The sequence below is a fragment of the Dermochelys coriacea genome, chromosome 9 (assembly GCF_009764565.3).
Source record: "Dermochelys coriacea isolate rDerCor1 chromosome 9, rDerCor1.pri.v4, whole genome shotgun sequence".
Lineage (NCBI taxonomy): Eukaryota > Metazoa > Chordata > Testudines > Dermochelyidae > Dermochelys > Dermochelys coriacea.
Window position 1 is genome coordinate 28458572 of NC_050076.1, and position 17415 is coordinate 28475986.

Sequence of the window (17415 nt, forward strand, 5' to 3'; positions counted from 1 at the left end):
CAGGTGGTAGGCAAGGGAGGAGTGACTGCACTGTGCATCAGAGCTGTGAAAGCAGTGGGGCCTCACCAGGAATCTCTTCAACCCAGACTTTGGGTATTTGGTTACCAATTCACAAATATAGACTCTGCTGGCTTAAGGGGCCAGCCTGGGGAGTAGGCGTGATTAATGGCATAGGCTTTTTTTTCTCCATCTTTTTTTTTCCTGAAATTACACAAATTACATGCCAAAAATCTACATTGGTGCAACTTTAAGATCACAAATTTAAACAAGGGAGTGATACAAAAGTTAAAGTTCTCTATGAAAACATTATCACACAGTGCACATAATGTTGATCACTATACTGTTTTTTGTATCTTGTGATATACCTTTGTGCAATGTAGGTGAGTTAATGTTATGGGAACCCTAACATTTGCATTTCCTGGTTCTTTTTAAATACATAAACTTACCATCATTCTTTGGCCTTAATTATATTATAAATAAAAGGCAGCATGTATGCAATGTGACAGTTTAATAAATTCCTGCTAATACTAAAGTGGAAACATGTTTATTAACATTCTTTCAAATCCCCCTTATACAAGGCCATATAAAAAATCTTTGCATTTTGATTATACACAGTTATAATGACATTATATATAATTCAGGTTTTCATGATACACTGGTAAGTACAGAGTTCTGTTAAATATTTGTAACCACTCATTTTAAAATCAAATACTTGAAAAAACAATTTATCTATGTACATAGTTTAGCAGACTAATGCAGCATAAAATGCTCCTTATTTAGAGGTATATGATGTGAGGATCAATAGAACAATTACTACAATTCAGTATTTCTATATACATCTTTGCTTGCCTTGCTGTTTTTGGTCACTCCCAGCCCCTGCATTATTGTCATAGGAAATTAGTTTTGCTGCTATCAGCAAATGGGGCCAATTAATAAGATGTTCATTATGAATCTTTTTGTGTGAGCTATTTTAAACCTAACTGATTCTGAAATTTCCTTCACAACCTTAAACTGCTCTTGCAAGCTCAACAGGATTACTTGGAAAAGTAGCAGAATCACTGCTGTCATGATTAAGCATCAGTTTCCCTGCTTTTGTGATCTGCCTGCTAAAAGAATACTGAACTGTTCTACCTTCTTTCTTTCAGTATGGTGGCAGTTTTGGGAAAACCCCAGAGACACAGAAATCATATACATTTTGATTAGGTTGGAGGGGTAGCGCTTACCATACGTTTAATAAATATTGCTATCAGTATAGCCAATCTTGCCTACAAGCTGTAATCGGGGAAAACATCTACTTTCTGGCTATATCCCATTTCAACAAGATACTGACATTTAAAGTAGAGCTCTGGTTTACTGATATCGCTTCGATGGAGACTCCCAGCATTATTCATTAGTATTATGAAGTCCAGTTAAACTGTTCATTTTGAAAAGATAAATATGTGAATGAGTAACTGAACCAAAAAAATCTGTCTGTAATATGATCAAACCATAGATCACTACATGAAGAGCTGCATCTATTGAAGTAACCAAAGAGGCCACCAAATAGAATGTATTCCCTATATAAGTGTATGTAAAGTATAGCTTTATGAACAGTTTTGTTCTTATGAGATTGATCACTAGCAGTCTTGAAGCTCAAACTGTATTTGCCACTCTGTGCTCCCTTTCATCATTGGGCTGTAGTTGAACCACTACACTCTCTTCATTCATTCCATCCTCTGCATCACTACTATCAATATCCTCATTGTCGTCTTCCTCATATTCTGAAGATTCAGTCATGTTTTGATGGGAATGAGACTCTGACAAAGCCCCAAATGACTGAGTGCTAACTGAAGCTAATGGTCTAAGCAAAGGGGTGTTTTCGGAGACTTCATTCTCTTCTTGACTGCTGTCTGTTTCAGAGTCTGAATCCCCTTGAGAAGGGACCACTTTCTGCTTACACACAGGGCATGTTTTCTTGGTTTTAGTCAGCCATGGGTCCACACACTTGCAATGATATGCTGTTAGGAAACAAAACAGGTATGTCAGTTGCTAAGTAAAAATGACAGTCTGAGGTTACTCTTGTTAAGTTATAATTTTTGTTACAGTTTCATGTTAAATAATGCTGATTTTAAAAGACCTTGTGATTGGGTGTCAACCCACACAATGCCTGATTGGGAAAAATGGGCCACTTAACTTTATAGGCTGCACCTGGAGGAGAGGCAGGGACTAATGAAGGTTAACTGATGATGAAAGCCAGCTGGCTGGGGCAGGCTGAGCTTATATAAAGGCAGGAGGGGGCTGTTGGGAGGAGCTCTGCAGTCCCTTCCTAAAGAGAAGAGAAGGGAAGGCCGCCGCCGCCGCAGCGGCAGCTAGGTACAAAGTGGAAGTGGAAGTGGATGTGATCGTGATCTAGAGGGAGAGTAGGCCCTGAGATCCTGCCTTGGATTATAGACTCTGGCAAGAACTCTAGAAGGAGTGAAGTAGTCACAGGAAAGAGAGGAAGCTCCAGTGGTGATACAGAGATAGGCTAGGAGATAAGGAAAAAAGGCAGAAAAGAGCCCAGAAAACAGCAAGAGGGTCAGCGCTTAATCAGACTGTGGTTGCTGGCTAGAGTGTATGTGGGCTGGAACCCAGAATAGTGGGTAGTCTAGGTTCCATTACCAGCTATGGAAAAGCAGCACAAACTGGGTAGTGGGATCAAAAGATTGCCTGAGGCAGTTGTCCAGGGGATTTTGATATCCTGGAAGGGAGAATATAATGATCTAGCTCAGGGGTTCTCAAAACTGGGGTGGGACCCTCAGGGGGTCATAAGGTTATTACATGGGGGGGGTCACGAGCTGTCAGCCCATCCCAAACTCCACTTTGCCTCCTGCATTATAATGGTGTTATATAAAAGGTTTTAATTTATAAGGGGGCGGGGGTCACTCAGAGGCTTGCTATGTGAAAGGGGTCACCAGTACAAAACTATCAGAACCACTGATCTAGCTGTAGGGAGCAACTGAGTCCAGATAGAGACCACAGAGCGAGCAAGCAAAGGAGGGGACATCTGACTGCTCAAGAGCTAATCCTCAGATGAACCCCAAAGCGGCACCACTTGCGGTGAGTGAAACTCTTCAGAGAATGTGGTTACTGTAAACCAGTTGGGATATGGGTCATGTCTACCTTTGGACAACACCTAGCACAGTGGGGTCCTAATCCTAACAGGACCCTCTGAACGCTAGTGTATATAATAATTATTGTTGGACCCTATGGGCAGAGAGAGTATCCACTTCCCTCAAGTGAACAATCATTTGACCTTTACTCAAGAAGTTTCTGATACTGGAAATCTTTTTTTCCTGAGAAGGTTGTGGCAAGGCTATTTTCACTGGTGTCTACTGGAGTTCTCAAATCTCCTTGATCTTAGTCTGGTATTAGATTTGGTACAGCAACTGTACTGATCTCAATGGCCTTATCTAAACTGAGAAAATGATTCATGTTTGAAAATGTCTTAATTAACATGATCTTCAGCACAACCTAGCACCAAGTGTGGACCAGGACAGGTGTTAGCTGGTTAGGAACTCTACGGTTAACCATGACCAACTAATATTTTTAAACATGGTGTATCCCTTTCTATACTATATATAAAGTCATGTTTAACATATAGTAATTAACATGTTTTCCTAGGACAAGTGTTCATGATGATTCCTACATCTGTCAGTAACCTTTGACAGTAAGATTTGGTTAATTTTGCAGCTCTTAGCTAGGGGTAGATGCTATGTTTCTGTTCTTTCTTTCTGAGAAGTCCCAGTCATTTGTCTGTCTGTCTGCCCTCAAGGTTCTTTTGTATGGAATTCTACAAAACCCTATTTAGTTACACACTGAGCAGAACTGGTATGAGGCCACTATGTGAGAGAGTGAGATGGTTTGAGCTGTACTGTCATTGGATATCTCATTTTCATCTGACCTGATGGTACTCTTGCAGTGCCTGGTGAGGGTGTGACATTGAGAGCAGGCTGACTAAGGCTCAGTCCAGACAAGATGTGACTAGTGGACTGAAGGAAGGATAATAAGGGTATATAGTAGGGATGTTCCTTACTGTTTTGTTAGCGGGTTTGTCCAACCTTTAGTCCAAGATGTTAACAATTTGGGGGAGGTTTTGGGCCCTTGATTGCTCCTGGATTTCTAGTTGGTGTGGATAGCCAAAATACCTTTTTTTTTTTGTGTGTGTGTCTGGTTAGACTTTTTTCAGAGTAGCAGCTGTGTTAGTCTGTATTCGCAAAAAGAAAAGGAATACTTGTGACACCTTAGAGACTAACAAGTTTATTTGAGCATAAGCTTTCGTGAGCTGCAGCTCACTTCATCGGATGCATCGTGAGCTGTAGCTCACGAAAGCTTATGCTCAAATAAATTTGTTAGTCTCTAAGGTGCCACAAGTACTCCTTTTCTTTTTGGTTAGACTTTGCAATCCTTTCTATTGGATTGCACAACATGGTTGGCTCCGTTAGGCAGAATTGGTCACAGGGAACCTATTGCATCTTTTATATTACAGCTCTCCAAGCAGAGCACTGGCTTCCAGTTGCAAATCAGTTTATATCCAGGCTACTCATCAGACACACTCTCCAGGTTGCTGTGGCAGTAGAGATCAGCTGAGCTAACAGTTCTTAGATTTTAAATGTCTGGGAACTGGTGGCAACATACTCTGGAATGCACTTCTCCACTGAACTGACACACAGTCTGATCTTCAGGACACCAGTATCAGGCCCATATTTTCTCCTGGGCATTTGACTGAAGAAAGGTGGACTCATTGGTTGAATGATCAGCTGTGTTCTCATTATGATTATCCTTCTCTTGTTACTGTTTAGAAGCCAAAATTGTCTGTTTTTAATCCCATTGTAGACTCTGTATGTAGACTCTGGGCCATATTAGAGAGGCTACCTTTTATAAATCAGTAAATTCATTGCTGTTTTGGACACAAATATTTTCTTTAAATAACTATAATAATTAAAATATTACAAACCAATATGCAGCTGCTTACCATGAGAGCATGGAAGGATTCTGAGCTTGTCTCCATCCTCGTATTCATCCAGACAAATGGCACATATATCATACTCATCTCCTGCAGCAGAAAATTGTGAATCAATACTACATTAAAAGCAGCATAACAAGCTGTATAATCTTCAAACACATACAGGTAAGTTCTTCTGAATATTTTCTTTAATGTCCATATGTCAACTCTGATCTTTTTTCATCCACAGCAATTTTTTTTGAAGCTGTATTGTCCCTTTCATTATACTTCTTATTTGAACTGTATGTTCATCTGCTCTCCCTTCAAGTGCAGGTTGATAAGGTGGCCATATTTCCACAAGTTTGTGTGAAATCCCTTTTCTATAATCTTATTAAAAATTATTTAAAATACAAGTCTACATTATAATATAGATGCATCAACTGTCAGTGGAGTATGTTAATTAAAAATACAGTAGATGAAGAAAAGCAGAAGAATAGTCATCTTCATATGCCCCATTTTAATTTGACAGACAAACTAGAATATATTTATTTATTTTATTTTTTGAGGCAGGAGGACTGGAGGAAATCAGAATAAAGAACAAGGAGCTATTACTTACCTAGTCATAAGAGAACGCAGAAGGACACTACTACATAATGTAAATCTTGTTTGGGAGGTTTATATCATCGATACACTGCCCAGTATATAAACAATTTTCAACTGTCATATTCCTTTTACCACGTTTTTATTAAGAATTTGATTTACTGCAGGAGGGTCTCTGCTTTGGCCTAGAGAATCATAGGCTGTCTTGCGTGTATGCCAGCAGACCTTGGCCCAACATAGGCTGTGGTCATGCTCTCAGATGCGAGGATGATGCAGACCAGCTGTAGTGCCAAAGCTGCAGACCTTTAACACAAGTTGTGCTCTTGCCTCAATGAATATTTAGATTCACATATTCTTATGTTTGTTTTTTCTAGATACCTACTGTGTATCCCTTCTAAACTTACCCAGAAACTTCTTGTTTACAGGGTCACCAGAAAGTGAGAACAGGGATTCGCATGGCTCTGTTGTAGCCGGCATTGCAAGATATTTATGTGCCAGATGCACTAAAGATTCCTATGTCCCTTCATGCTTCAACCACCATTCCAGAGGACGTGTCCATGCTGATGACGGGTTCTACTCAAGAACAATCCAAAGCAGTGTGAACCGATGCATGCTCACTTTCGTCACCTGAGTTGATGACACCAGCAGATTTTTCTTTTTTGGTGGTTCAGGTTCTGTAGTGTCCATGCTGGACTATTGCTCTTTTAAGACATCTGAGAGCATGCTCCACACCTCATCCCCCTCGGATTTTGGAAGGCACTTCAGATTCTTAAACCTTGGGCCAAATGCTGTAGCAATCTTTAGAAATCTCACATTGGTACCTTTGCATTTTGTCACATCTGCAGTGAAAGTGTTCTTAAAATGAACAATGTGCTGGGTCATCATCCGAGACTGCTATAACATGAAATATATGGCAGAATGTGGGTAAAACAGAGCAGGAGACATACCATTCTCTCCCAAGGAATTCAGTCACAAATTTAATTAACATGCTATTTTTTAAACAAACGTTTTCAGCGTGGAAGCGTGTCCTCTGGAATGGTGGCTGAAACATGACGGGGCATATGAATGTTTAGCGCATCTGGCTCGTAAATGTCTTGCAATGCCGGCTACAAAAGTGCCATGCAAACTCCTGTTCTCACTTTCTGGGGATGCTGTAAATAAGTGGGCAGCATGATCTCCCATAAATATAAACAAACTTGTTTTGTCTTAACGATTGCTGAACAAAAAGTAGGACTAAGTGGACTTGTAGGCTCTAAAGTTGTACATTGTTTTGTTTTTGAGTGCAGTTATGTGACAAATCTACAGCTGTAAGTTGCACTTTCACGATAGAGATTAATTGAAAAATACTTTTTTTATTACAGATATTTGCACTTTAAAAATGAGTGAGTTGCACTGTTTTCTGTATTGTAATTGAAATCAATATATTTGAAAATGTAGGAGAAAAATCCAAAAATATTAAATTTCAATTGGTATTTTACTCCTTAGCGGTGTGATTAATTGATTAATTTTTTTGAGTTAAGTGTGATTAATTGACAGCCCTATCAGAAATCTTTTGTCAGTGTATAGAGAATGTTGTCTGTTGTGGTATTACTAGCTTTTGACACCTTAAACCTCTGACTTTTAGTCCCTTCCCTTAACCATAGGATAATCCTCCTGCCAAAAAGAATTTTCTATCTTTTCTTTTTCTCTATCTTTTTGAGCATTCTTGTTGAGGTGTTTCACAAACACATTATTCCTTAGTGCCATTCCTTATACCCTCTCTCTGGTCTATATTTAAGACTATCTGAAAAAATTCAGAATATTTTTGCCTTTCCCACAACTGTACATAAACTACTTTCTGTGAAAGGGTTGTTTCCTCGCTCTCTTCCTGATCCTTCCATTGCAACAACAGATATACTATCAAGCTGAGTAAAAGCTGAGAAGCTGCTCCTCAAAAAAGTTCTCCAGATGGACCAGTCATATCCTAACAGACTTCTAAGCAATAACTCACTTTCACACAAAATAAGAATGTGTATGGGAATAAAGTTGCACCTGTGGTGGTAAAAAATGTAAGTGAAACTGATGATGATCAGTAGCTGGAGAATTAACCCCACAACTCAGCAAAGCTTTTCAGTTTAGGCCTTCTCTATTACATGGCTGTGAAAGACAACCTAGAGAATCTAGTCAAGCTTTTAAAGGAAGTTGTATCAAGAGAAAAATTTAGTCTAGGTAAAAAAGGCATGGGGAAGTCTGACATGTAACAGGGGAAGCTGTAGGGCATAGACACCATCTAAAGCACTGGCTCTCAACCTTTCCAGACTTGGTCCCTTTCAGGAGTCCCTTTTTTTTTTGTGTATGTACCCCCAAGTAACACCTCACTTAAACTACTTTCTTACAAAATCAGACCTAAAAAGACACGTGTCACAGCACACTATTACTGAAAAATTGCTGACTTTCATTTTTACCATATAAAATAAATCGGAGTATAAATATTGTATTTACATTTCAGGTGTATTGTATGTAGAGTGGTATTAACAAGTCAATGTATGAAATTTTAGTTTGTACTGACTTCACTAGTGCTTTTTATGTAGCCTGTTGTAAAACTAGGCAAATATCTAGATGAGTTGATGTATCCCCTGGGAGACCTCTGTGTACCCACAGAGGTAACCGTTCCCCTGGTTGAGAATCACTGATCTGAAGTAAGCTGTGGCTGCTTTGCACCACTCTAGTAATGCGGAGTACCCATAAACTCATCTTAACCACCTAGTTATGGAGTGGTACAAAGCAACCAGCACATACAGGTAATATGGGCCCTTTGTGTTTGAAATCAAAGCAAGTATAATGTAAAAATGACTTGGAGACCATAACTAAATGATAGGGCATTACAGAGAGGGTTCTGAGAATTGTGCATAAGAAATTGCTTGTCAGGGTGCCCCTGAACACAATGCCAGGCTACAGAAAAAAGAAACTAGTTGATTGATAAGATATTTGGATCCAATTTTCACAGTGAAAATATGGATAAGATCTATGCTATGTATATGTTTTGCACATTTATGAAACGGGTAAGTCACAATGGGAAAACTGAGCTGTGAGAACATGACAATACCTGAGCTTTGTGGGGAAAGCATTAGAAATCTGTCAAATACTCAGTGAGACAGAAGCACTAAAATTGTCATTTCAGATTTTAAGTATTCAAAGCCTTCTAAGGAACTCTTTTTTGGGGGGGCGGGGGGGAGAAGGGGAGGTAGTGAGAGGCAAAGGGAGAACAAAGGCTCACGGGCATCTTGGTTAACAATGTCCTCCTTTTCTGTTTAGATGACCCAGACTAGAAATGTAATAAACCAATTGTTAATCTTTTAGCTGTATTAAATATACTGGTCGGATGGCTTTTTAAGATTTGGGTTTTTTAAATTGCAGGTTGTTACAGTTTTTGTTTTGCTCAACACGCATTGTTGGCAATAAAGCACCTTTTTGTTAGTCTTTCTAAAAAGAAAATGAAGCACTTAGTATATTTCTAACTTTTTTTATCTGCTTAGTTATTTTTCTAACACCTTTTCCCAATTACTCTGTGCAGTCTTGTAACACACAGAGCATAACTCCTATTTAAATACCTTCCCGCTGATTCATAGAAGTAAGAAGCTTGGGAAAGTAGGGTAGCAATCTGATGCTATCCACATATTTACACAGAAATTAACTTGGTTTCAGCTTCCAACTCAGGGCTTAGCTTATACTTCACATTACCAAAAAAGGATAGTCTAATATTCCTCTCTTCTGCCCTGATGATTTGGGATTACTGCATATTCTTTTTAGGATGTTAACTAATATGAACTAAGAACTGAGCCACCTCATTAACAATAGGTCTAGTTTGTTTAATCAGTCTACTGTTTCACCTGATTTTTATCAAGAAGCTTTTACACATTTCTCATTTTTCCAATATTGAAATATCTCACCTTGTAGTAAGAAAACAATCATTTCAGAAAAAAGAAAAGGAGGACTTGTGGCACCTTAGAGACTAACAGATTTATTTGAGCATAAGCTTTTGTGAGCTACAGCTCACTGCATCCGATCAAGTAAGCTGTAGCTCACGAAAGCTTATGCTCAAATATGTTAGTCTCTAAGGTGCTACAAGTCCTCCTTTTCTTTTTGCGGATAGAGACTAAGACGGCTGCTACTCTGAAACTAATCATTTCAGAGAGATACCTGTTTAGGTTATGAAATAACAAACATGGGAGGAGAAATGTACAGTGTTCTTTACAAACATATAGTAAAGAGCATTCTCTACCCTAGTGCTTTCAATAAAATTCAGAAAAATAGATGCTGTTGAAGTGTAATATATTATCTATGAAAGGAGCTTAAAGTGCTTTGTAAACACTCACAACATCTGGATGAGACAACATAATACTCCTTCTACACAGGGAGAAAGTGAGATAAAGATGGGCTAGGACTTGAATGAGATCACTGGTGAATAAGTGGCAGAACTGAGAACTCCACTCGTGACTCTTAGCCTCCTGACTTAACCATGCTCCCAGTTCACTTGTCTGTATTTCTGAAAACACAAATCTACAGCACTTCAATACTTTAAAAGCATCATTCACACAACTAAAGCTGTAAGTATATTAGTAATAAGTGATAATAGTTAAGAAATGTGCTGTACTCTTATGAGGTCCTTTACAGGAATCTCACCAATATTTAAGCAATACTTCAGTATTCTGGGGAGAAAAAAACCCTACTTATGTGTACTCCTGTCTCTCGTGAGACCTGATCCTGCAACCCGCATGCTCATAGTCATGCCAAGGAATGCAGTACCAGCCATACCACTTATCAAAATATGGATTATACTTTACTCATCTCAAATTTTATACTGACTAAGATGAACAGTGGATTACATTGGTGATGGTGTATATTTGGTATCTGCTATGTATTTTCCAGCTACAGGGAAAACGTCAAAAAGTATAAAAGCAATGAGTCTTTCTGAATTCAGCATTGCATGTAAGATGAGAAGCCAAAGTACATGTTCAATTAGGATGGGGAGACATTGCTTTCTGGTAGATAAACTGAATTTTGCTATGTGTGGGGTTAAGATTTATGGGTGTAAATCTTTCAATATCCTTCTAACATTGACCCTGGTGCAGAAAGTTCTTCTGTTATATTTCACAGTTGGTGGGGGGAAAAAAATCTATCTATTGCTTGATTTCTGCATTACGACAGACACTACCAAATAAAACAAACCAACACCAGCCAAAACACTTTGCACGACAAAGCAAATAGGAAAAACTGGTTTGTTAAATATCGGCAGAGTAATAGCCATTGTGTTGGGATGGAAAAGGGTGAGGAGATGGAAAATGAGTGAAATGTTATATAATAGACTAGCAGGAAGACTGTGTGCTGCAAATGTCTGCAGTGTGTTTCAGTGTCACCACTAGTAATTCAGGGAGAAATCTATTATATACACCAAATTACACATTTTTGGCAGCAGGTAGGGCAATCATGGTACACGCTGCTGCTACTACTGTGTGATATTTATATGGTGCTTCATATTTTAAAAGCTCTGCCCCAACATTAACTTTTTAATCCCCACAATAGCACTATGAAGTAAATAAATATTATCATTCCCACTTTACAGAGGGGGGAAAGGAGGCACAGGAGACTGGTGTGTTTTTGTTTTTCTTCCCCCGCACTGGCTACATAGTAAGCCAGTGACAGAGTGGGGATTAAAACTCAGGATTTCTTTGTTCGTGGCCCAATGTTTAGACTAACCGAACACCAAGGTTATAGTAAAATTCTTTGCTGCCTCATCTGCTTTCCAAGTGGTAAGTCCTAGAAACTTCAGTCGTGTTGCAAGAAAATTCTGGAGTATGCTGCTCTTGAAGAATGCAATTCATTCCCCGGGGGAGGAATTCCTTCCCAAACCCAAATACGGTGATCAGTTAGACCCTGAGCATGTTGGTGAGACCGATTAGCCAGACACCTGGGAAAGAATTCACTGTAGTTACTCAGAGCCTTCCCCCTCTAGTGTCCAATCTCTGGTTGTTGGAGATATTTACTACTAGCCGTCACATATGTGCCATTGTAGGCAATCTTATCATACCATCCCCTCCATAAATGTATGGAGCTCAGTTTGAAACCACTTTAGGTGTTTTGCCTCACTCCTTTCCTTGAAAGGCTGTTTCAGAACTTCACTTCTCTGATTGGTTAGAAACTGTCATCTAATTTCTTGATCCTATTACTCAGTTACAATGTATTTAGTGATCCCTTCTAATTACAGAATAGTTGCGAAGTTCAACACAGTTATCTGGGATTTTAACTGACAGTGACAGAGAGGCAAGACAATGCATTAAAATACTGGATCGTTTCCTCTTCTCAAAAAGATGCTCCTTGAGAATCCTGAAATATGGTTGCACATTGTTCTTGAAAATACTGATTTGCCTGGTGTGTTGTTGAAAAGTGGGAGTCCTTAATATACAGTACTCATTCAGAAAGCTGCCCAGTGCTCAACCATCATACCCACCTTTAGACTGGAAAAACAAAATTAAGCTTTATCAGTGAGGATTGTACAAGAACCGCAAAATTTAACGGACAAGCAATATCTGATTGAAACAACAAACATTTGTCAAATGTCCTTTAAGGTCACACCTCACCCCACCCCCAGCCTTGGCTCATCTCTAACATCCACTTCCTCAACTCCCACTCTTGAACAACTGAGTCTCTCTGGTGGAAGTCCTGCAGCCAAGGTGAGCTCCTCCATTGCAAGTTTGGTCTCTCCTACTTCTTCAATTCTACTATTTTCTTAGCAAAACAACTCTGATTTCCCATCCTGATGGAATCCAAGCCCATAATCCCAGCTGCCAAATTGGATGCCCTTAAGCAGCTTTGAAACTGTCTAAAATCTTAGCTAGAAGATGGCATGCATAACACAAGTCATATCATGCCCCTCCATTTTTTTTTTTTTTTCCTCACGGAGGGGATTAAAGAAGAAGAAATCTGTTCCTTTGGCCTGAAATCTGTCATAGGGAGGAAAGACTAGGTCAATATGCCTTCTTGCCCCTCCCGCCAATCTCATGAGCTCTGTGCTTCTGGAGCTTTTCTGTGTTTGGAGGTGGAGCATGATACTAGGAGAGCTACTCTTCACATCACTATCGCTATCCCCAAAACAAACCGGTCTGGATTTTACTGGACAAATTGCATTATTTACATGGGCTCTTTTGCTTTGCTTTCAAACCCCACTGGGAAGGGGATCCATCCAGGTACAGGCAGGGGAGCAATAAGAGAAGGTACTCAGGATGTACCAGTCTTTCAAAGGTGCCTTGGGGTTTGGTGATTCCCCTGTGGATCTCGGAAGATCTATGAATTAGTAGGAACATGTCCTGTTGTGTTCTTCTCAGATGGCCAAATCCCACCTCCCAGACCAAACAGCACCTTGGCAACTCATACAGTTTAATTTTCCAGATGTTTTGCAGACATTCTCCTCATCCACCCACTAAAACCAGCAAAAGACTACAAGGGATTTTAGAAATTATGAATAAAGTATTTTACTTAAATGTGATGTGCAAAACCTCTTGTAAACATGCAATAATCTTTTAACTGACTGAGATACATAAATACATGTTTGTTAAACAGTTGCCTCATTCATCTATCTGTAGAACTTCAATATTTCTGGTACTTATTAAGAATGCAAGATGCAGAAATAAAATCGCCAAGATTCTGGCAGACTTTGTGTCCCCCCTCATGAGACCTGCACAGTACTGTGCAGCCAGGCAGATGGGCTAATAATCGAAATAAGATCAGTGATAATCCCATTTGAAGGAATAAATCAATTTAAAATTCCTAGTAAATAGCAGACCTATAGTTTATTACTACGTAATAATGTAAATGACATGTCACTAATCACTTTCTCTTTTGCAGCCCTTCATTTTGGAAGATTATAACTGTCATAAGGCATAATGGAGTTGAGTATCTTTTGCAAAATTATAATGTACAGGATGTTTTGATTTGTTTCTTAGATTTCAGCATATGAACATATGGTGTCCACTCCTATCATCTACACTGAGCTGAAAATAGTTAATTAGGCCTAAAGCCTCAAAGGTATTTAGGTACTGATTCTCATTAGGCTAGGCACCTAATTACTTTTGAGGATCGCAACCTTAGCCTAAAACCTATACTTTTACAGTGTAGTACATATCACATTTTTTAAATATGAAGATTCAGTCCAAATTTTTAAATCTAAGCACTAGTTAGTCCTTAAATCCATATCTAGATACTTAAAAGTCCTGACTTTCAAACGTGGTAAGCAAGCCACTGCTCTGAAAATCTTGGCACTGATGTCTAAGTATGGATTTAGGCCAGTGGTTCTCAAACTTTTGTACTGGTCACCCCTTTGACATAGAAAGTCTCTGAGTGTGACCCCTCCTTATAAATTAAAAACTTTTTTTTTTAATATATTTAACACCATTATAAATGCTGGAGGCAAAGTGGGATTTGGGATGAAGGCTGACAGCTTGTAACCCCCCATGTAAGAACCTTGTGACCCCTGAGGGGTTCTGATCCCCAGTTTGAGAACCCTGATTTAGGCCCTAACATTAGGCACCCAAACTTGAAAATTTTGGCTTAATTCTTTCTTTCTCCCCACATAATTCATGTGCTTTGATCCCATCAAGGACAAGTTACATCTTTATTTTCCAATGTTAAAATATTTTGTTTCTGTGTGATCATTTGAATACACCGTTGTTCCTTTGCTGTGCAAGATTTGAAATCTATTTGGTTTTGCCTTAAATTCCATGCTAGTGTAAACTGCATCTCCTTGCTAGCTTTTCTGTGTTACAATATAGCCCAATTCACATATTTCTATTTTTCATACTGTTCAAATTTCATTATGGTCAAACACAGTAGATAAGAGTTGAATTTGTCCTGTAATTGATTGATAGCTAATTTTTGGTAAAAAATTAAACAGCAAAAAATATGAAGTCCCACTGATTGTGTGCCCAAGATTTTGCCCATTCTTATTTGAATAACATTTTATAACATGAGAAATCAGGACTCACACATTATATTGAGAATCCTTAATTTAGTTAGCGAATCCTTACTTATGCTTTAGTTCTACGTACCTCTGTTATGTGGGGTCACTCTGAGAATAGGCATGTTAATAGGAAAGTGCCCAAAAGCCACCCCATAAAAGGTGTCTTCCATTCCAGTTGCTAACCCTACTTACTAAGTAACTGTTGTAACTCTTTGGACACAGAATGGGATAGATTTTGTCAGTGTGTTTGTCATGAATATTTATACAGTGGGCTTTGGATCATGGCTTTACTGAAGTCAATTGGAAGATTCCTATTGACTTTGGTAGACTTTGGATCAGGCCCCATCTCAAGATAGAAAATCTGTGTGATATCTTCTGTTTTATATTCAGTTTTTTACAGATGGTAGAGTACCCTACCTCCAGAGACCTATTTTGTCATGTAATCCTTTACTTGCTATCCTATGTTATATCACAGAAGTGCACCTCATGTTACTAAAAGACGTTGGGCCTGATTTTCCTTTCATCCCAGTTTTACACTGATGTCAGGATATTCACTGAGCAGAATTACTCCTAATAGCACTGGTGTAGGTATGAGAGCAGTCAGCCCCTATGTCATCCAGCATACTCAAGAACCTGCTGGCACAGATTTAGAGAGAATTCAGTTAGGGAATATTATGATTACTGTCCTGTTTTACAGCATTAAACTACCTATAATCATCTAAGCACAGAGATTTACACAAAGCTTTTGGGCAATCAGAGTATTAAAGCTAAGAGGAAAACAAGCATTCTTAACACCAAAATTACGATCTTCTGCAGTGTTCTTCAGTGTCCCATCCAAACAAGTGAGGCAAGACCTAAAAGGCTGAGCCTTTAGCATTAATAGGGCACAAAACGTGGTTATGGGTGCTAATGGATTTTGCATTAGTGCTTTGGAAAATTTTATCTTCAACAGGGAGCATCAATCAACCTAATTTGATTCCTGTAATGCCAAGTTGATGTACAAAAATATTGGGCTAAATTTGTCCTTGGTGTAACTTCTCTGAATATAGTAACATCAAGGATGAATTTGGTCCATGCTGTCTAGACATCAATATGTTCATAGCGATCACTTTATTTAAAGGAGCTTTGTAGAATAATAAGGGTAAAGTCTTAGATGACCTATTTCCCCTCTCCCCCCAATTTTAAGGGGGATCTATTTCTTTGTCTTGTCGTCTCTAAGAAATTATTACTGCTTACTAACAATCATGAGGACTGTCTCCCCAAAAAAAAAATTCATAGCAAGTCACTGATTTACCAGAGACCTTCCTGAAATTTTTGTATCAACAACTCAGCTAGATTATTGGAATGTTGCTTTGAAGCGTATTTGCTAAAAGAAACCCAAACTAAGGGGAGACAGCATTGCTTTTTCTTGCACATACCAAACATTATATGCTTCACCTACCTCTACTAAGAATTACTATTTCCCACCAACCTAGTCTCAAACTGTCTTATTGCTCTCAAAACTGTCACCTTCTCTGCCCTCTCGTATGTGGAGATGAGACTGATGGGTAAAGGAATGATACAGTGTGGGGACCTGGAGATTAGTGTGTGCATGGAATGGGAGTAGCTAAAGAGTAAGGGAAGAGTGTATTGATTGGATGATAGAGAAGGAAGAAAGTCCGACTGTGTTGGTTAGGGGTGAGAATGGAGTCTGTTAGACCACAGATTGGAGACTGGGGGTGAGGCTCAGAGTAACCACTGATCAGACAGCTAAGGATAGATGGTCCAATTCAGTTGTGTGCAGATTTAAGACTTTTTTAGGGGAGGGGAGGGTTTGAGAGTATAAAGTCTCAGGATCGGGGGATTAGACTATGGGTAGGGTTGGGGGGAGATTGAGAGAGAGAAATTGGGACTAGGGATGACAAAGGGACATAATGGGGAAGGACAGAGAAGGGAGGAGATATTAGAAGATTGAGTTTTACAGTTGCTCAATGTCAGGATTTAACTAGCTTTTAATGTTCACTAAACACAATCCAATTTTGAGTAAACAATGTCATCTCAGTGTAACAGAGGCTCATCTAGCTATTGATCTGATCTTGAATTGCTGGTAATTTTACCCACATGTAATATCAGAATTAACAGTTCTAAAAACAAATTCCACTTAGTTCACATCAATAATGTATTAAACAATCACGTAACCACTCTATCACTTTAACAAAGGCAACTTGATCAAATATTTATAACTTTTTCCCGTTGTTTGTATATTTAAGCAATAATTTCAGAGACAGTGCTAAGTACAAATGGTTTAGAGTTCAAATACAATGCAATGGGCTTTAGGGTAATTAAACAACGCGATCTACAAACACAAAAATGAAGGCTGCTGTTCACAAGCCCCCAGGAATAGCAAACAATACGGAAAATCAGCTTTAAAACTTCCTTTCAATAGCCCAAGTATTGCCTCTTTGCTGAGAGTCAGTAGAAAAGAATTCAAAATGTCTGCATTGCATAGTCAAGGCTAAATTGTGCCCTGGTCCTATGAAATTGCATGGGGCCATAAGGAGAAGTAAGACCCCAGCCCTCTGTGCAGTAGCCTAGGACCTTCCTGCTCTGGGCGCAGGAGGGAAAGTAGGGGCTGCATGCTCAATACCACTCCCCACCAGCAAATGGGGAGAGGCCAGACCCATGATCCATATATCAGCCAGCAGGACAGGGAATATGCTATGCTCTCTCCTCCCTCGTGCAAGAGGAGAGCCTGGAGAAGTACTGTGCTTTTTCTGAGACACAATTTCTTCCTGGAGCTCCTGGGTCAACACAGATATGCACCACCCAATACTCAGGGCTGAGACTAGAGCCTCCATCTACCCTTAAGCGCCATCTCATT

At 39.2% G+C, this 17415-nt stretch overlaps 1 protein-coding gene across 5 annotated transcripts in view; it reads right to left on the bottom strand.

The window, feature by feature from the left end:
• Window positions 1-528: 528 nt before the first annotated feature.
• Window positions 529-17415, bottom strand: part of RNF13 (ring finger protein 13) — a 104892-nt gene continuing 88005 nt past the window's right edge. For all 5 annotated transcript variants that reach the window (XM_043491932.1, XM_043491931.1, XM_038415863.2 and 2 more), the window contains 2 exons: window positions 4994-5074; window positions 529-1997 (listed from right to left, as the gene is read on the bottom strand). In XM_043491932.1, the coding sequence (XP_043347867.1) occupies window positions 1633-1997; window positions 4994-5074 (446 nt within the window). In that variant the 3' untranslated portion in view covers window positions 529-1632. The remainder of the gene's footprint in view (window positions 1998-4993; window positions 5075-17415) is intronic.